This window comes from Apteryx rowi, unplaced genomic scaffold (genome assembly GCF_003343035.1).
Source record: "Apteryx rowi isolate R43461 unplaced genomic scaffold, aptRow1 scaffold_110, whole genome shotgun sequence".
Taxonomy (NCBI): domain Eukaryota; kingdom Metazoa; phylum Chordata; class Aves; order Apterygiformes; family Apterygidae; genus Apteryx; species Apteryx rowi.
In genome coordinates, this window is record NW_020447309.1 from 2171074 (window position 1) to 2192332 (window position 21259).

General features: G+C 41.3%; 1 protein-coding gene across 3 annotated transcripts in view; it reads left to right on the top strand.

Moving 5' to 3' along the window:
• Positions 1-179: 179 nt before the first annotated feature.
• Positions 180-21259, top strand: part of SP3 (Sp3 transcription factor) — a 37038-nt gene continuing 15958 nt past the window's right edge. For 2 of the 3 annotated variants that reach the window (XR_003255087.1, XM_026075155.1), the window contains exons 1-4: positions 180-461; positions 784-908; positions 1196-1312; positions 12360-13722. Coding sequence is in view for 2 of the 3 variants with exons in the window: in XM_026075155.1 (XP_025930940.1) it covers positions 455-461; positions 784-908; positions 1196-1312; positions 12360-13722 (1612 nt within the window). In the remaining variant the exon portion in view is untranslated. The remainder of the gene's footprint in view (positions 462-783; positions 909-1195; positions 1313-12359; positions 13723-21259) is intronic. The other variant, XM_026075163.1, reaches the window with a different exon arrangement.

The window sequence follows — 21259 nt, forward strand, 5'->3', positions numbered from 1 at the left end:
CGGGTCCCGCTCATTGTTTCTCGCACAAGCCCTGGCAAACAGGAAGCCACCTCGGCATGGGGCGCCCCCCCCTCCCCCGGCACGTGACTGACAGCCCGCGCGGCCAGTGCGAGCCGCGGCGGCGGCGGGACGCAGCCAATGAGCGCGAGCGCGCGGGCGTAGGCGGGAGTTCCGGGCTGGCAGGCGGGCGGGCGGGCGGCGGTGTCGGCCGGGCCCCCTCTCCCGCTGCAAGCCCCACCTTTCGGCTTTCCCGCACCGTCAATCAAAATAGGAAAAAAAACCCCGGAGTAGGCTCGGGCCGCCGCCGCCGCTTCAGCCCGTGAGCACAATAAGCATGTCCCCGGCGGCAGCCGCCTAGCCCCCGCCAGCAGGGCCTGTGTGCGAGCCAGCCAGCCTGCCTGCCTGCCTGCCTCCCGCCCAGCCAGCCAGCCAGCCGGCCGCTCGCACTCACACCATGACCGGTACGTACGCACCGACCGAGCCGCCCCGCGGGGCTCCCTGCTCCTGCTCCGGCCCTGCGCTTCCCCGCTCCGGCCCCGGAGCGTCCGTGTGCGAGCGAGGCGAGAGCGGCACTGAGAGCAGCAGCAGGAGGAGCAGGGGGAGGAGGGAGAAGAGGGGCAGGGGCAGCAGCACGGGGAGGAGGAGGAGGAGGAGGAGGAGGGCTCCGTGCGGGAGGGCGGGGGGAGCGCTGGGGTTAGGGGGGGGAGAGGGAGGGAGGGAGAGGGAGGGGGGTGATCGCTCCCGTCAGTGACTCTCCCCTCCCCCTCCCCGCTGTGCCCGCAGCTCCCGAGAAGCCCGTGAAACAAGAGGAAATGGCTGCCTTAGACGTGGACAGCAGCAGCCACAGCGAGTATCTCCAGCACGGCAACGGCGCCGCCTCGGCCTCGGCCGGGGCGGCCGCCCCCCAGGTAAGCGCAGGCCGGGCCGGGCCGGGCCCCCTCCCCCTCCCGCGAGGCGAGGGCCGCCCGCCGCCGCAGGGGAAGGTCTCTCACCCAGCAGCCGCAGCAGCACGCCCAGCAGCGCGGCGCTCAAGGAGCCCCTCCCCTCCCCCGGGTGACACGTTGTGAGCGAGTGCGGGAGCGGGAGCCGGTGCCGCCGCCGCCGCTTCCTGTGCGCGCGTCTGCGAGGAGCCCGGCCGCTGCCCCGCACTAACCGCCACCCCCCGTCTCTCCCTGAACCCGCCCCTTGTGGGTAGGACGCGCAGCCGTCACCGCTCGCTCTGCTGGCGGCCACCTGCAGCAAGATCGGCCCGCCGTCGCCGGAGGAGGATGAGGCCGCCGCCGCCGCCGCTGCCTCTCACGCTGCCGGAGCGGTGAGTGCCCGCCCCGCCGCTCTCGCACGGCCTGCCGGGGGGAGAGACGGCACAGCCAGCCAGCCCGCCCGCCCGGGGGGAGGGACGGGACACACGGCACTGCCCGCCCGGGGGGAGGGACGATAGCAGGGCCGACCTGCCGGGAGAGGGGTCCCCGGGCTCCCCTGCCTCTCCAGGAGGAGCCGGGCTCCCGGGAGGAGGCGGGAGCCCGGCTCCCCCCTCCCCCGCCGCTGGGAGCGGCGCCTTCATTTACTTTCAAAAACGGGGGGAGGCGGGAAGCCGCCCTCCCCCGGCCCTGGCACCGGCGCGGCTCGCCCGGCGCCCGCCGAGGCCGGAGGCATCTCACCTCCACCTGAGCGCGCCCGCGGCGGCCGCCCGCGCTCTCCGCCGGCCGCCGCTCGCCTGGGCTGCAGCACAAAATGAAGGCTGGCTGTCGGCGGGGACGCCGTTACAAGTAAAATGGCTGGTTAGAAACGATCGTAGTGGTGGAAAGCTGCTTCCTGTATCAACGCTGTCTCTTCTAGGTACAGTTATCGTGCGGCCCCTCGTACTGCAAACTGAATTTCTGTCCTTATCTCTCCTGTGCTGTCTGCTCTGAAAAGAGCCCTCATGACCTTGGGACCTCGTGTAATGAGTTGGATCTTGTAGACTAGAAATCTGCACTAGTAGAGGGTGGTTTAACCATCTCTATAACAAGAGGCTTTACAGAAACCTCTGTGTTCCTTAACTGGTCAAGCTAAACTTTTTTTTGACCTATGCTCACAAAGCTTAACATAGCCACAGTGAGTTAGTAGAGGTAGGGCATTTTAAAGTATCTGATGCCTAAAAATGTTGGTATATAAGAAGAGAATTACTAGCTGTGTTTAAAATGACATGATTCTTTGGTCCTAGTCCTAAGGAAATCACATACGTTGCCTCACTACAAAGAGGGTTTTAAAACGAGCAAAAAGTCCCTTTTTTGTTTTAAAGCAAGTCTGTTGTTTTTTAAACTTGCTATACCACAATCTTGGACATATTTAGGGTTCTGCAAATTGAAAAAATACTGCAAAGCACTGTACCTGTGGACCAAGTAGCTTTGGAAGACTTTTGACAAATGTCAAAACATTAATGATAATGTTAAATTTACTAAGTACTTGGGAGCTAAACTTTAAAATATTTGACATTTTCACCTGTATGTTTTGGCATATTTTACATAAAGGGAAACTGAGGCAAAATAGTTGTCTGTGGTCATGCAGCAGGATGAAGGCTAATAACAGAGAATGCTTTTAAAAATCTTTCTAGGCATTGTGAGGTGCCTAAATACCTGTAAAATTTTGTTGCATAATATTGGATGTACACAGTGCTGCACAATAGAATGTCAGATCTCTTTCTTGCATAAACATGCACRTTGAAATATGAATGATGCTTATACGATAGCTTTTTCCCCCTATATCTGCCTTAAACCTGGTATCATATTGAAGCTGGAATTGTGCATTTTGAGGCTGAGTTGATTGCTTAGCATAAGCAGTGCTAGGGCTGAATGGGTGCCGGAGTGCTGGTGCAGGACAAGTAGTTCCCAATAGTTCTAAATAGACAAGTTAGTCCCGCAGTAGAATGTTATTCTTATTAAATTCACCTACAATTATGTTTATGTGTAAGGGGGCTTTTCTGGGCAATGTGGAAGCAATTTATGAGAAGCTGAAACCTTGGTTAAAACTAAATGTAAGTACAGATGCACTTACTACTTTTCATACTTGCAGATAGGCCCTTCCCACGGATCTGTTATAGCATTCTGATAATTCTTATTCTCCTACATCGTTTCTCTTGAATGATTCTGAATATTATGGGTGGAAACTAAATATAAATGGGAGAAGATACCTACAATAACTGAACTAGACACTGAAGTTAATTAAGATGACCTTAATAAAGGAAGGAGAGGGAGTAAAATCCCTGAAACATGTTCCTTGTAAAAAACAGGATGCTGAAAGGGATTTGACGTAATAAAGATTTTCCTGGTCCCTGAATGCATCTTGTTGGGGGGTGGGAGAAGGAGGGAGGATCTAAAAGGGTTTGAATTTTAGATGCCTAGTGATGTGTGGAAGACAAAACCTATGTGTATGGACACAGGTCTGTTGTCTTCCTAGGAACTGTGGTGCTCTTCCATTTCCCAGGATTATAGATGTATCTCTTTGATATGTGTGTATGGGTTAGAGTGCCTAACTTAACAATTGGGAGACAATCCTTTCCCAATATCTTCCATACTTGTGACTGCTGAATGTCTGGTAGAGTTCTCAAGCCATATAAGTGGACAGTAGAAGATAAATGAGTAGGCATTTGCTTTTAGAAGCAATAGAATGGCTTTCACATATAAGTATAGCAGAGCTGTGTTCTAAGGTTATTTTGTTAATGTTTTACTGACATTCACTTGGTAGGAAATGGCAGGGCTGGAGCCAGTATGCTAGACTAGCCAGTTATTGCACACTGCTTTCCTATCTGAAGTGGTAYGCTGCAGCTGCTCCCCAAGAGACCAGGAGAGTGGTTTAAAAGCAACAGCAACAAAACTCCCATAGGAATGCAGGGAATATCGCATGTCTGGGATTTGGGGAGGAGCTGAAGCAAACGCGGTCCTGTTTGCTATGATCTAGTTGGCCCTGCTCTGAGCCCAGGGGTTGGATTAGATGACCTTCAGAGGTCCCTTCCAACTGAAATTATTCTATGATTCTATGTCTGGATACCACTTTTATGCCACTGAAATGATTAGAGTGGAAATAAAGAGACTAATGAACGTGGCAGCTGCTAGGTATTAAAAGCAAGTAAAGAAGATGGTTTACAGAACTAGATTCAACCCTGTTCTCCCTTTGATCCTAYGTCAGTGAACTGGGCAGACTATCTCTAGTCCACAACTTGGCCCAGGATTCTGGTTAGAGCTATACTTACTTTTGGATGAGAAAACATTAGCAGACATTATTGCTGACCTTGTTTTTGTGCATTGATGCTGGAGACTGCACTCTTTCTGCTTAGACTTTGCTACTGTGATTTATCCTGCTTACGAGTATCTGACACCAGTGCTTTGTGTTCTGTCTATTTGTGTTTTGTTTTAATGTTTGGTTTTAATCCTTGAGTTCATGACCCCCCTACCTGAGACTCTTTGTCTTAGTGACATACTGCTGCATCCGTGGTTGGTTTGTATGCTTGCCATGGAAACTTCTCCACAGAATATTCCTGCCTGCTTGCATGTATGAAACCTTGTTGGAATGGCATGCTCAACTGCCTGAACTAGAATGACAGCCCATGTATTTTGACTTCTCTGGCTGTCTTTTTCTCTTGGGGATTTGAAGTCTGAGAAATTTTAGTTTTTTTATTATTTATCATTGAATGCTTTAATATTCCTGATTTTTTTTTTTGTTTGGTTGCGAATACTTATGCTCTAGTTTTATTTCAGTTTAAACATCTGCAAAGATTTTAGCATGAGGTGAAGAGGAGAAGCAACATAGAAGATGGGAGAGCAGTGCATAGGGGAGGAAAGAAAAGAGGAAATTAATTCTAAAATTTAGATCCAACAAAGTCTTGATGGTCAGATGATTGTTTAAGAAGCTACAAAGTTGAGATGGTAGCCAGTTGTGCTCTTATTTCATTGCAATGCAAAGTAAAAGAGATTCTCTCGAACTATCATGTTCCCAAGGGTCATTCTTACAGCTATGGTAGGCATGACTGGGATAGATGTGGATACAGTGCGAGACTGATGGGAGTGTGGGATGAAAAGACTGGTGGGTAAATTAAAAAAACTGGCAGGCTGGCTGAGAAAACCATTGGCTCTGAGAGCTGCCAAAGAATGGGAGCTGTCAGAGTTGACTGTACCCGTTGTGGCAGAGGTAGTTGCATCTAGCGCTCTCTAGGCTGAATTGATTCTTTAGTCTTTAAAATAAAAAAAGGGTGGGGGGGAGGAGGACAGGAGATATTGTGGGGAAGCAACAATACGTGTAAATAGTTTGTGAAAAATTAACAATTGGAGAGGTTAATAGTTAAAAATATGGCTAAATGAATATCATTTCTCTGCTGTAGACAAAGCATTTTTATATTTTTTACAAATAAAGGTTGTAGTGTTCTAAGACTGCTATGGGGTATCTTGAGCTTTAGAGTTGGATATCAGGGCTTCACAAAACTTAATGAAAATCTGGAATTCCAGTTTATGTATGCCTTGGAGCATTACTTCAACCATTTGAGAAGCTACCTGCTTAATCTCAGTTTGAGTGAAAACAGTGGCAGTGCTGATAGGATAGAGAAATGTGAGGGTATTTTAAATTTCATGTTTTGCTTTTGGCAAAAAAATGGATGAATGCCATGTGCCAAAGTTACCCATATTTCTCAGTTCTCTGACCTATGTAATGGTTTTGATGACCGTCCAAATAAAGTTGTTCTGACATCCATTTTTCTCCTTTATGGGTGATAATATGGCTCCTGGTGCTAAACTTCTTGATGCAGACAGATGCACTAAAATGTGTTCAGCTACTGTAGAAAAGTCTGCATGGGATTGTCCTGTCTCTGTCTGTTTTATATTTGTGCAAAACTGACAAGCTTCAGGTAAAAAGTAATGCCTAACAGTATTTTTTTCCCCAGTTGCTGTCCAGAAGCTCACCTTTTAAAGTATTGATTGATTTCCCCATTTTCATGATGTCGTCTTAGTGCTGAATCAGAACCAAGTGTAGAAATTCTTCCAGAAGTTTCTACTTTAAGGCTCATCTTAACAGTTTGTTTTTATTCCTTCTCACAGTTTTAGATGTAATAGAGAAACTATGAAAATATACATGTTTAAAAATATTTGCATATTTAAAAACAACATAAAGAGCATATATGAACAAGTTGTCTCTCATATTCAAACATTGGTTGGAAATGTAAAATTTCATAGAAACATTTCATAGAACAGTTGAGGCTTGAAGAGACCTGTGGAGATCCAGTTCAACCCTCTGCTCAAAACAGGGTTGACTAGAGCAAGTTGCTTAGGACTGTGTCCAGGGTTTTGAATGTCTCCAAGGATGGAGACTCCACAACCTCTCTGGGAAACCTTTTCCAGTGTTCAGTGACCATTGGAGTAAAAAAAAGGGTTTTTTTTCTTATATTTAAATGGAATTTCTTATATTTCAATTTGTGCCCATTGTCTCTTGTCCCTTTACTGGGTACCACTGAGAAAAGTCTGTCTCTGTCTTCCTTACAACCTTCCAATCAGGTAGTTATATATAAGCTGAAAAGATGTGCCCTGAGCCTTCTCTTCTTGAGGCTAAACAGTCCCAGCTCTCTTAGCCTCTCTTTGTACGTGAAATGCTCCAATCCCATGCTCATCTTTGTGGCCCTTAGCTGGACTCACACAAGTGTGTCCATGTCTTTCTTGTACTGAGGCCCCCAATAGCTGGACACAGTTCTGGATGTGGTCTCACCAGTGCTGAGTAGAAGGGAAGGATCACCTCCCTCAGCCTGCCAGCAACGCTCTTCTTAATGGAGCCCAGTATGCTGTTGGCCGCCTTTGCTGCAAGGGCACATTGCTGGCCCATGTTCAACTCTCTGGCCACCAGGACCCCCAGATCTCTTCCTGCAAAGTGTTTTCCAACTGGTTGGCTCCCAGCCTGTACTGGTGCATGGGATTATTCCTCCCTAGGTGCATGACTTTGCATTTCCCTTCCTCTCCTTCATGAGAATTTCCATTTGCCCATTTCTCCAGCCTGTCGAGGTCCTTCCGAATGACAGCACAACCATCTTGTGTATCAGCCCCTCCTCCCAGTTTTGTACCATCTGCAAACTTGCTGAGGGTGTGCTCTGTCCCATTGTCTAGGTCATTAATGAAGATGTTAAACAGTGTTGGCCCAAGTGTCAGCTTCTGGAGTACGCTACTAGTGACTGACCTCCAGCTGCACTACACTTTGAACCTGGCAGTTCAGCCAGTTTTCAGTCCACCTCACTGTCCACTTACCTAGCCTGTTCTTCATCTGTTTGTCTGTAAGGATGTTATGGGAGACAGTGTTGAAAGTTGAGATAAACAATGTCTCCTCAYCCTTATCCACCAAGCTGCTTATCTCATAGTAGAACGCTATCCGGTTGGTTAAGCATCATTTCTCCTTCATAAATCCACATTGACTACCCTGATCACCTTCTTGTCCTTCATATGTTTGGAAATAGTTTCCGTGATTATTTGCTTAATTGCCTTCCCAGGGATCAAGGTGAGGCTGACCAGCCTGTAGTTCCTCAGATCTTTCTTCTTGCCCTTTTTGATGATTTGATAGAGCCTTCAGAACCTGAGTTGAAGGTATAAGGAAACCGAACCATTTAATGCAAACTCGTACTCAAAATTCTAGTTACTCATGCAGCTAAATACAGATTAATATTAAAAAATGAAATTACAAACAGTCTGGTTAAAAATGCCTCCTCCTTGCAGTGTCTCATTTCTTAATACTGCAGCTTTCTTGTTTCTCCTAGGGTCATGTCAGGGACATATCATCTTAGTTTAGACAGGTTGTGAACTTATAGTGATAAAAACAGGCTAAAAATTGAAGTTTTTGGCCCAGTTGTCCATCTCAAGCAAAGAGGTACATCTTCCTTAAATGAGACAGTATTAAGTGTTAGATATGTTTTACCAAATTAGGGCTGTCTTTTAAAATAACATTTTAAGCAACCCCAGCTAATACTTTTCCCCTGAAACAGTATTTGATTCTCTAAACTTTTGATATGGGTTAATGTGTTTCTCTGAATTGAGTGGCTTCATTGGCAGAGGGCTGAAACATGCAACAGAATTAATTTGGCTTAACAAGCAGCTTTGTGTCAGTTGGACCACAGTGACTGATGTTGAGCATGTTCTTAACCTATGGCGAATACAAGATAGAATGTATTAGCTCATACCTTAATGAAAGAGTTGAAGCAAGTACATTTTATCTTAATATTTGTAATAACCTAAGAATGCACAGATAGTTTACTGTAGCTTTGTAAACACATGGTATTAAACTCATGCATTAGAGCCCTAGCTCTCCCRTAAAACAACAATTTGGATGAGACACTGGCCAATCTTGTTCATTAGGTATGTGATGCTTCATCAGATTTGCTGGTGCTTTTGCTCCAGGACTAAATGGGGCAAAAATGACTTTCTGAAAAGTGTGCAGTAAAAGCAGTCCACAACAGATTGGTACAGATGAATTAGTTCTTTAGCAGCAAAATACTGATTGCTCAATAATGTGTGTCCAGTTAATCATGTCTGGCTTCTTGAAATGCATGTGCCTACAACATGTATATAAGGATGACATTTCTCCCTTTCCAGTTTTACTTTGGTGAATAATGTTTTATTTTTTCAGTCCAAGTCCCATCCTTCAACATGTTTTAAGTCACCTTTTAAAGGTGTTTATCTTCTGTATGTATTTGTCTCTTGTATTCTTCTTCATTTAACTTAAGCTTCCTTTCATTTCCTCTGAATGGATTGAACAAGGTGCAATTACTTAGAGTTTTACTTATTATGACCCCTCTTTCTTCAGGGATGGGAATTTCAACTCAGGGGGAGAAATTATTAAACCTTATTAAAGAATCAAAAGACAGGCTGACCAGCAGTTGCTGCTTCCGCTCTTTGGGGACACATGACCTTTCTTCAGGTGAACATAGCACTTGATTTTAATTCTTCCAGTGCCCTGTTCCAGCTACTACTTTTGCTCTGTTCCTGTCTCTTTCTCTTGTTTCCTCATATACTACTTCCAGTGAACTCCCTGTTGCTTCCTGTTCTTTCCTCCTTGACTAAGCAATGCTAATGCTGAACTTTCCTCAGATCTTTATCCCTTCCTCTTGACACAGAACCTTTGGATTGCAACTGGCCAGCCTTCTCTTAAAAGAAAGGCTTCCAAATAACTGCTGTCTATCTATCAGTTGATAAGAATAAGAATTGTTGCTTTATCTCTATCCTTTTAGTATTTCTCACGTATGTCTGAGAGACAGAAAACAAACTCTGTTCAATTTAGGACTGTGCTCTAGGGATCAGTAGGTGAGTGGGCTGTAGATGTTGCTGCTTATATGTCAGTGATAGGACTTTGAGGTACTAAAATAATTCTTAATTGCTTGYGGATGTGAATGATTGCTACCCTTTATTAGGAAAAGGACTCCAAGAAATGTCCTACCAGCTCTTCAGTCTTTGAGAAAGGGTGTAACAGTTGAGCTTGTTATGATAGAGCAATGACCAGTTGAGGTTAGAGATCATCCTCAAATAGTCTTTACCATAGAGGGTTTTTTCCTGCTTTAATGCTAGTAATTTTGATAGCTGCCAGATAGCTTCTTGAAAACCTCACCCTCTTTTGCCCCTCCCTCCTCATGATTCATCTGGTAGTCCCTGATATAGCCAGCTGTAAAAGCAACATGTGAATAACAGGCATTACATGTAGCACGTGTAGCATAGCTTCACATGCATGACCATCCTTACCTTCTTCTCCATGGATTGTCAAGTGCATCTGTTAAGCAAGTGGCTGTATTGAACTAAGACCCTTACAGAGCAGAGTTGGGGGAAGATTTTTAGAGCATTACAGAAAGGTGAGGAGAGATGTGTGCCCAAGATGAAAATGGCAAAGGCCATTGAATGGAGATGTGGAAATCAAGATATATTTGGGGAGGAGGGGAAGAATAAAAAAGTAGGTCATTTCTTTATTGTGAAGGAGATAGGTTCCCTTTGAACTATTGCTAGAGGGGATGCTCTTTGTATAGATATACTGTTGCTTATTAAGTCAGTTCAGTTATAGCCTAAACATTCATCATTTGGTTGTACACAGCAGTCTTAAATCAGCAAGGAATTATATCAGACTTTTAATGGTTCCTATTACTTTTTCTTTCCCTGTTGTTTTAATGGATATTTTCAGCGTGTTGTAGTATACTTTTATTTCATAATAGCACAGGTCAAGTTGTGATAATTTTTTTGCTTTTCGCATTTTCTGATTGCTATTTACTTACAACTTCTCTCAGTCTTCTGATGTTTAATAAAATGTTCAGTTAATAAATATTTATGTACTGGTGGACTGATTAGTTATGAACTTTCTTTTCAGCATTTCAGCAACCAGTAGCTGCATATAAATATTACTCAACATCAGAGTATAAAACTGATGTGATAGCAGAGGAAAGTGGATTATTTTTTTGCCTATTTCTAGATAGGATGGTACGTTATAGAATATTGCATAAATTTTTCTAATCTCATAAATAAGCTTGAAAGACTAAAGGATTTAAGCCTGATCTTTATATGAAAGGATAATCAGCATAAGAAAACAAAGTAGTAGAATGAGATTACCGAGACCCCTTTTTCTCCTTCTGATCTTTAAAGCATTAAGATCCTAAAATGAGTTGGTTTTGGTGATTCTGTACCTACTTACTAATAAACTACTTGAAAGCTTACATGTATCTGTCAGGGAAAAGGAAGGTTTGTATTCTATTTTCTATTGAAAATTATTATTTTTACAGCTATTAAAAAGAATTTAGAACCAAAATGTGGGTTTTCTTATCAGAAAAGAATAAAACTTATTTTTTAAAATAAATATGCACACTTTAAAATATATATATTTTTGTGTATATAAGCATTTCAGTCTTGCAGCTCAGAATAGAATAAGAAAGTGAAACTAGCAAAGGCCCAGCTTAAGTTGTGGAGTACATGCACTCTGATGCACGGCACAGGATTAATTCAGACTGGCTAAATCTCAATGGCGTGTTAGATGAGAGTTGGTATGTGCTGTTTTTGGCATATCCAGGTTTTATTCTAAGGGAAATCAGAGTGCAGCATCAGAAGGAAGCTGTGATATGCTCTGGTAGCTCCCCTAATAGGACTGATCACAGAATCGGTGCAAAAGGCACACTAGCTTTTCTTCCTATGTACTGTGGCCCCTGCCAAGAAGACCAAATCAGTTTCACAGATAAAGCTGAATGAGTTGTAAGACAAGTTACTTACTTGTTGCTAGATATTAAGTCATTCCATTGTTTTACTGTAGGACCATAAACGAATTAGGAGAAACTTACCTACATGATTTTTAAATTGATGGTTGTTTAAAATTCCACGTTGGTTGACTACCCAAATCTGGGCTAAGCATTGCAGGATGTTAACTCTAATTCTTAATACTCTATTCTGAAAAAGCTTGCTTTGGTAAAGAAAGGTAAGTGCAATTTACCTTTCCTTTACTAAATAAGAAACAAAGGCATAGTACATCAGTCCTTAGGGTTCTTTAATCATTAACCATCCACGGGTCTGTTCTGAAACATTGACCTTTTCTATTGTTCCAACTTAATGAAGATAGATTTTTTTCAGACAGATACATATGACTAATCCAACTGTGATTTCAGTGTAAAAGTCCTTAGTTCTGGAGGCCTTTTTTGCTAATGAAACCATAACTCACATAAGCTTATAAATAGTAGGACTTTATCTTATGCAAAATTTAAACAGGGGCTATCAAGTCTTCCCAGCCCTATGACTAAGCTACCTTTTAACACTCCATATTGCTGAGACACACATACACACAYGCGCGCGCGCACACATAATATGCACACGCACATGCACACAGAGTCATAATATGCATGGGCACACACACACACCCCAGAGCGCCAAAAAAGCAATGGGGCTCTAGGAGGTATAGGTGACATGGCTTCACTCCACTTGGGTACAGTAGGTGTTGGACTAGGTAAAGAGTATAGCCGAGTCCCAGGATAACCTGGTAATGATAGCTTCAGCAGCCCCTGCCAGCTCCCTTCTTCCCACAGCCAGGGATTTGGATTATCCAGCAGCCCCCACACCAGAATAACCCTGCTGCTGGTCACGTGACGTAGCCATGGCACAGAAGCTGCATTTGACCTGCTTGAGAGCCACATGCAGCTCGCAAACCACAGGTTGGTTACCCTGACTTAGGCATTAGCTCACTTACAAAATCTGTATTTTGTAGTTCTAATCCAGCTGCTGTTGTTTATATGGGCTGCACTGCATGTTTTTCCATAGTTCGTCAATCTCTAGTGTTGAATTGCATGATTGTTCTAGCATGTAATCTGTATGTCTTTTGTTTTAATTTTTTCTTTTCTTTTTTTTATTCAGACAGGGGATTTGTCTTCTGTACAATTAGCAGGAACTCCAAATAGATGGGAGGTCTTGTCTGCAGCTCCTGCCACTATAAAGGATGAAGCTGGTAATATAGTACAGATTCCAGGTGCTGCCACAGTAACTTCAAGTGGGCAGTATGTCCTTCCTATTCAGAGTTTGCAAAATCAACAAATCTTTTCTGTTGCACCAGGATCAGATTCATCGAATGGTACAGTGTCTAATGTACAGTATCAAGTAATACCCCAGATCCAGACGGCGGATGGTCAGCAGGTTCAGCTTGGCTTTGCAACTTCTTCTGATAATAGTGGTATAAATCAAGAAACTGGTCAAATTCAGATCATTCCTGGCTCAAATCAAACCATAATTGCCTCTGGAACACCATCAACTAACATTCAGAATATCTTATCACAGTCTGGTCAAGTCCAGGTTCAGGGAGTTGCAATTGGTGGTTCATCTTTTCCTGGCCAAGCACAAGTAGTTGCTAATGTCCCTCTTGGACTGCCAGGAAATATTACTTTTGTACCCATCAATAGTGTTGATCTAGATTCTCTGGGACTTGGCAGTGGTTCTCAAACCATGACAGCAGGCATTAATGCAGATGGGCACTTGATAAATACTGGACAGGCCATGGATAGTTCAGAGACTTCTGAAAGGACTGGTGAGCAAGTTTCTCCAGAAATTACAGAAACCACCACTGATAATGACTTGTTTGTGCCAACATCATCTTCATCACAATTGCCCGTTACCATAGACAGTTCGAGTATATTGGAACAAAATGCAAACAACTTGACCACAACTAGTGGCCAAGTTCACAGTTCTGATCTTCAGGGAAATTACATTCAGACATCAGTCTCTGATGACACGCAGACTCAGAATATTCAGGTCTCCACAGCACAGCCAATTGTACAACACATACAGCTTCAAGAGTCTCAGCAGCCAACCAGCCAAGCCCAGATTGTACAAGGTATTGCGCAGCAGACAATCCATGGTGTGCAAGCAAGTCAAAGCATATCGCAGCAGGCTCTTCAAAATCTTCAGCTGCAGTTGAATCCTGGAACTTTTTTAATTCAGGCACAAACAGTGACCCCTTCTGGGCAGATAACCTGGCAGACATTTCAAGTGCAAGGAGTTCAGAACTTGCAGAACTTGCAAATTCAGAATGCACCTGGTCAACAAATAACTCTAACCCCTGTGCAGACTCTCACTCTTGGTCAAGTTGCAGCAGGTGGGGCGTTGACATCAACTCCAGTTAGTCTAAGCACTGCTCAATTGCCAAATCTACAGACAGTTACAGTAAACTCTATAGATTCTGCTGGTATTCAGCTGCATCAAGGAGAAAATGCTGGCAGTCCTGCAGGTATTTACTTTACTCTTTTTGTGTAAAATTAGTTTTTCTTATTGCATGTAGTTGGTTTGAATGGTGATAAGCATAAGATTATTGTCTTGCTACAGAAACCTACAAAATACAGTGGGTTAAACAAAGAGATGGTAGCTTTTATTTGAAACTGCTGTTTCACAAGAAACAACGGTAATAATAGAATGTATTCCCATCCCACTTCTTAAATTATAAGCTCCTTTAACTATCAACTGGTCATATTAGTTAACAGCACTTCTAATATAATGTCTAGGAGTGCTTATAAGTATAAGAAAGCAGAAAATCTATATTCTAAATTGAGGAGGGGGAAATCCAACCATCAACTACCACACTTCCAGGACAGTGGTGTCATTAGCATACCCCTTCCTTCCCAGTCCTGAATAGATCAAGTTTTCTGGAAAATCTATTGCTATTGTTTTTTAATTCCTGAAAATCTGTGGACTTCTGAGGTACTATTATTGATCTGCTGTTTTGTTAAATACATTTCATACTGATTTAATATCAGCATGACTAAGATGTACGAAACTCATATAAGCAGAAGTGAAACAAGCATGCAAAAATCAAAATGGTGGCTATGCTTAAGAACATACATGATGTTCCAGTACTACTTATTTGCATTATGTTTCAGTATGTACAAGTATTAATGGTAAATTTCACAATGTGTTTTATCTCTGTGAGCAGATAAGAAATGTAATTTTCTTAAAATAGGTATTACTTAAAAGGAGGGAAATTAAACATGCCTGCTTATTTTAGGTAAAAGAATGTGATACAGTGCATTCCAATTCCAGGGCACAACTACCTAAAAAAAGTGTAAGAGATGGTTGAGGTTCAAGACATCTTACTGTGCCTGAAGCTGTTTAATCACGTCATTGTAGGGTTGCGTCTTGGCTGGTAATTTGGGAGAGAAATGCGATACATAGTTGCAGGCACTGAACAAGATGAGCGTGTTGCTCACAGCATTAGCTATGCTGGGTAATCTTGATTCTTAACTTTTCTATTTCCTGTGACCACAGAAATGTTGGTTTGTCTCTGTTACACCTTGTTACTGATGAGGAGAGTGGGTCTAGAGATTAGTAGCAAAATGCATGTATTGTGCATGGTATTACAGCTAAACTCAAATGTCTGTGTAACACTTATATTAGCCGTAAGGCTCTTTTTCTGAAATATAAGAGGGATCAGAACCGCTTTATTTCTCAGGTTTGTATTTGGTGCAGGATCAGTAGATCATGTTATTGTTTATGGAGTAACACAGCAGAAACTTGAGAAGAAAGATAAAAAAGGAAAGCAGAGAGGAGGAACTAAAAGAAAAGACATGTGAAAAAGAAGTTGAACCTGCTGTGATATTAATTTGTCTCTTGACTCTCCTTAAGAGGAGAGTGTTTTAATGCTTGTTCATAATCAAATGCACTGGAATTCCATCAAGCATTCCTAAACTATATTTTCCTGTAAGGAATCTCTTATATGAAGTGAAGTGAGTAAATGGAGTACATGAAATGTGATCAAATAAGCAGAAATAGTAGGTGAATAGCAGAAGCTATTGCCTGAAGTGAATGGCTATAAACAGCTGGTTGTATTAGAGATGGGGTGGAGATTTATAGTGACATTTTTCCTACATGTCTAGAAATAGTAAATGGACTGGAAGGTATTAAAACTGCCATCCCTGAAATTTGGGGAGAATTTAATTGGTCCCTCCTTATATTACAGGAAACTCACTTTTCCAGAGTAACTATCAATATAAAATTGTTTCTAACTAACAGAATCAGACTGAATTATCTTGATTGACCTTCAGTGTCTTTTCCATACGCATCTGGTATTTTGTCTGTATCAAGGTGGCCAAGGACTATCTCAGTTGTCTGCTGTTGTTCAGTGGTGTTCCTCTCCTTATTTATAACTCTCTACAACATTGTATGGCACCCTTTCTTTAGATTGAAGTATGCAAGTAGATGCAGATAGTGGAATGATCGTTTTTATTGGAGTGGGAAAATGCATTGCTCTTCTGACCTGCAAATAAGGAAAACTAGTTTAATTTTAAATTGAAAGAGGGAAGATATGTGGAAGAAACAGCAGAATGAGAGAAGTTAAAGCTAAAGAGTGAGAGGTTCCTTTATTCCTCTTTTCTGCAAACTACCAACATGTTTTGAAGTGAGATAAAAAGGGTTTATCTCCCCCCCCCCAAGTGAAATGCATGCAAAAATGCCAATGAAAATAATGCTTTTCCTTCCATAACAAATACAGTCAGGTTGTATTTTCTGTTTTCACTTAACAGAACTTTTTTTACCTGAGGCAAAATAATACGCCTAGTCTTGGTAATTATCTGAAGTCTGAATAAAAAACATTGCTCTGTTAGCTGTGTAGCTGTGAAATCGTAGGTTCTGCTTTAGAGTTTGGAAACTTCAACCTGTTGTGTAAGAGATGTTCTTCTAGGCCTTGCTGTCCAGATAATCAATGGAAGGCATCTTTACTATTCTCATGAGTGTATGAGAAAAAATGTCTTAACCTAGGTCCTACATTGTGTTTACTTAATAGAAGGTCTTTGCAACCCCAATTTGAAACTAAGTTTTGTGTTGTTAATATACAGTTTACTTTGAAAAATGTTCAGTAATTTTACTTCTAACAAAATGTCTGCCTCACCAGACGTACACATGTAGAGCATTCCATTTGCACTGAATTTATTTTTTAAAAAGTCTTAAATTAGCTTGTTTAATCTCTGAATGTTTATTAGAATTCATATTACTCCTTATTGTTGTCTTAAGGTGGAGAGAGGAAGGGTATCAGTTGGTCATATCTGAAACTTTCTTCAGGATTGCTTTTCGAAACAAAAAGCTATATCAAATTGTATCTATGTGTTTAACACTGGCAAAGAGGTATCTTGCTCACTGGTGTTCTGGGTTCAGTCTTTCAGTCTTGAGAGGAAATTAAGCTTTAGAAAGCTGTCCAGTAGTCTACTCATCCTGTTATCATTTTGTAATAAAATACTGCATTGTCTGTAACAGAAAGAGGCATTATGCACGCAGTTCACGTTACTCTTTAGCAACTTACCTGTCCAAGGAAGGTATTTATTTTTAGTCACCCTGTTGATACAATTCCTCCTTGAACACACGTTTTACATGAAAGAACATTCCTTTTGGAAAAACAGAGGGTAGCGAAAGGCACTAACTTGTTTTCATCTTTCCTATCTTGTCAGTTTCTTCCATCTGAAAGAATTTTTAAGTTACTGTTTTGTTTTTTTTTTCCTTAAAATCATTGCCTATGCAGAGGAGACTTAATAGTGTTAACCAGAATCTAATTGTAATGGTGTCTCAGTTAAGTTAATAATGTGGTGAATTACAGTTTTGGATTGGTTGTTTCCTGAAACAAAGGCAGTTTTGCCAGCTCTGATCTAGACTGCTTCACTTTTTGTTAAAAGTTGGATTTAATTTTTTTGATACTCCTTTTGACTATTCCAGTAGCATCTGAAGAAACTCACAAGTGAGCTGGAAAGAAATAGCATTGGCTTGAGAAGGGACTTGCTGCTTATCAACCCAGACACGTTTCATCTGAAAGAGTCACCTACATAAAAATAAAAAACTACAAGCTCTTTTCCAAGATGGTGGTTTACAGTTGGAATAAAGCCAAAGGGGTTCCTCTCAACAGTTGACTCAAAGTGCCACAGCAAAACTGTGGTCTTCATTTCTAACATCTTCCTAGCTCCTCCTCCTACAGGCTTATACACAGCTATATATAGACTCACGTGCTTGCTGCCATTGAATACAATCATACCTGTTGATCAGCTCGCACTGGTAGACAGAGAGTGGGAGTGGTTGGCTCTTTGTGGTAGGGACTTCATTCAGTTTCTGCCAGAACCTGAAGTCTTTATCATGCTGATAAAAGTCTGAAATAATTTAGTCTAATTTTTGCTAAAAAATTGGCACACAGTTTTCTAGGTAAATACTTTCCTAAGTGACTAACAACTTCTCTTTCATCTGCTGGTGTCTTGTGAGGCAGAGGTCTAACATCTGTTAGATAAAATACAAATAAATTTGAAGAATGAGGTATTTATAATTGTATTCTTTGGAATAGTCGAATCAGTGTTTTAATGCTTCTGGTAAAGTTCTGCAAATTGCTATTTAAAGCATAGCTTTCTCCTGGCATGTAGAACGTTGTAAATGGTTATGGCTGGTTTTCAGTATTACCCAGCTTAATTTTGCTGTTTATGTTCCTGTTTCTAACCTCTTTAATTTTACTTTCAGTTTTGCAGTTCTTTCCTCTAAGGTATTTTTTATACCAGGCTTTTGAGAGAAGGGCAGGATGTCAACATGAAATTGAATCCGTTTATTTGAAAAATCTTATGAAAGGCATGAAGTAAGCTGAAGCAATGATGTTAAGTAAATAATTTCATCTGGCAATATCTGTTTTGGGATATCCCTTTTAAATTTGAGGCTATCTATTTAGCTTGCATGGCGTGAAATCAAAATACTTAAAAAATGATTCTCCCACTGTTCTATTTTTAATACAAAAAAATTAAATTGGAAACTCTGACATATTTAAGTTAGTGCAAGAATTAGATCTATTTATGTACCAATCTTGGATAAATAGTTTGCTTTCAGCACGCTTGAATTACATTCCCTACTTCCTTATCATTTTCAAAAGGAAATTAATAAATTGTAGAAGAATTAGACGATGATGCTCTTATGTGTTTCACAAACTTGCTTATAACAGCATATGGTAAATTATCTCATTTCAAGTGTAAGAAAGTTTCCATTACTTTAATTAGTCTGATTTTTTTTTTTAATGCAGTATCTACTGCCATGAAATAGAATTGCATTTTTTTCTCTTGAATTCTTGAAAAGATTGAATTGTAGCATCTGCCCTCTATATCTGTGCTACATGTGCTTTTTTCCCCTCTGTATTCCAAAACAGCTGAGAGTCTAATTCGCTTCCTTCTTACAACCCATGGTTGTGAGGTGAAGTTTATCTTAGGCTTGGAGGTCCTCAGGATGATAACAAAAGATTATCTTATCCAGTTTGAGGTACTTATTCTTTTTCATTTTTCTCACATCCTTTTTTTTACAAAATGTTCCTGAAACAAAAAGAAAACTCCATTACATATCTAGGGATGAATGGGGAGTATCCTTGATGTTGAAGAGGCAAGGGATTTTATTTCCACTACTGCATTGCCTGGAAAAGAAGGCTGAAAACCCATGTTCCATCTTTTTGCAGTCTCAGCACTTTCGGTCCCTTGTTTGAAGTTCTATACAATCACTTTGCCTTTTGAATCTCCTCCTGGGATCGCATACTTTGGTCCTGACCTCTCAAGCTAACTTTTCAGGGCATCTGGCTCATAAAAAGCATCTGAAATTTCTACCAAGGACACCAGCAGTCTTGTCATAATACTATGAATGCTCACCAGGATCCTATCAGTGATTGCTCTCTTGAAAAGGCAAGGCTCTTGATGTATCTATGTTGAGATGATAAGTTGTAGAGGGTGTCAGTTTGCATTGCTGCTTGTAGTAGACAGGTTGTTTCAAAAGGTAGAAATTTTTAAGGACAAAAGGGGGGGGGGAAATCCACACTGTTGGGGACATGTCCGCTTCATTATTTGTCATAAGTGATGGTTCTCAATCTGCATTTAAATTTCATGCCAATCTTTAACCCATGTATTCAATGTTCATTTTGTATTTCAAATTTCTTAATCTAAATGCTGTACTGTACTAAGTCACTTGCTGTGTAGAAGTCTCAAGTATATTACATCAACAGTGGTGGCATTGATTAAAAAAAAAAAGTATTGGTTTAGAATCCGGCACAGTTCCCGTAATCCCATCTTGAGTGGCATTAGATCTTTCCCTACTTCTTTGAGTCCTTGTTTTCCCCTTTTCAGTATTATCACAGTGATAGCTTTTTTCTAATCCACTGGAGCATTCGCTTGGTCCAAGGCTTACAGTATTAAAACTGCAGAGAACTCTTCAGTCATCTCTTAAAATTGCTGAACAAAAATTATCTTGATCTGTTGATATACTAAGTCTTTATTTTAGTAGTTTTTTTTTTAATCATCATCCTGACGAATTGTCAGTGGGAAGCATTTCATTCTCATTTAGTGATAGGACTATTATCTGGCTTTTACCCAAGTGCAGAACAGAAATACTTATTGAACAATTCTGCCTTCCTAAATCATTATTGACAATTCTGTTGTTTGCCCCACTAACAATCTAATACTGTTATTTAAGAATACTTAACCCCGCTGTTCATAGAATTCTGTGTCCTCCTGCTTTCCTTAGCTATTTTTGCAGTTCCTGGCTTGTGTTATATTGAGTATGATCAACATTTCTTACAGCTTTCTAGTTATCCATTCTTATGTTTTTCAACCATGAGAAATAAAAAAGTCAGGGCAGGCTGCAGTGGACATCACTGTCTGTAAGACAGTGTAGACAACACATTTCAAAGAACTGCAGCTACTGTGGGGTAAGTAACTGTTCTTTGATGTGTAATATGTGTTGTGATAGTACTGGCTTAAGTAATTTCATGATTCAGGTTGTAAATATTTGGCTTAGAATAATGTATAGAGTCACTTGGAGAGGTAGTATTTGACAAGTCTTGCAAGAAAAGATCTATACCTGTTTTTTTTAATCATTTTGTTGGTACTCCTTAAATATTCAGTACTGTGAGGTCCTGTTCTTGGGCTTGTATACACCAGTTGATTTCTTCAGAAATTTAAGATCTGATTCACAGCTGTTGAAACTAGATGATAACCTTTCTGCCAAGTTTAGGTTCACAAATATTTCAAGATAACATTCCCTAGGGTTTCTTCTATTGCCTTGTAATTTGTTACATAATAAAAATGCCTAAGTTCAGACTTAAGTGTTGGGGAGTAAATCAAGGTAGAAGTTAGTTGCTTTGTTGATTTTGCTGTCTGAAAGACATGGGCAGCTGGCCAATTAAGAGTTTAATTTAGTTAATAACTAGGCTAGAGGAAGTTTAGTTTAGATGATATAAACAAAGAGTATGTCTGAGAAAGCTGAACATCTCTTGTTAAAGTTTCCTCCCATCCAGAAATATAAGCAGGGTGAGTTCAAGGTATTGAGGGAGTGTGGGTTGCACTGTGGAGAAAGCTGAAAACCAAATCAACAATAGAAGATGGAAAGGACATGAGAATTCACATCTGTTTTTTTTTGGGGGGGGGTGGGGGCAGGAAGGGAAGCATCTATTTGGAAAAATAAATGAATAGGCATGACTGATTACAAGACATTGAAATTGCAGACAGACTATTTGTGGTGCTGTGAGGGAACTGGTAAGAAGTTATGTGCAATCTCAGACTGGGATCTTGTAAAGCTTAGTTGAGTAAAAGAGCATGGTGGCTTTCAGCATCTAGGAAAAGAAGCTAAACTAGAAGCCCACAGCTTGGAGACAATCACAAGAAATTCTGAGAATGCCATTAGTGACAGTCTGCACAGTCTTTACGTTACAGGCATATTCAAATAGTACGGTGGTGGTAAAGCCTGCAAATGAAGCAGTTTTCCACTGCCTCCTTCCCCCTTCTCAGTTT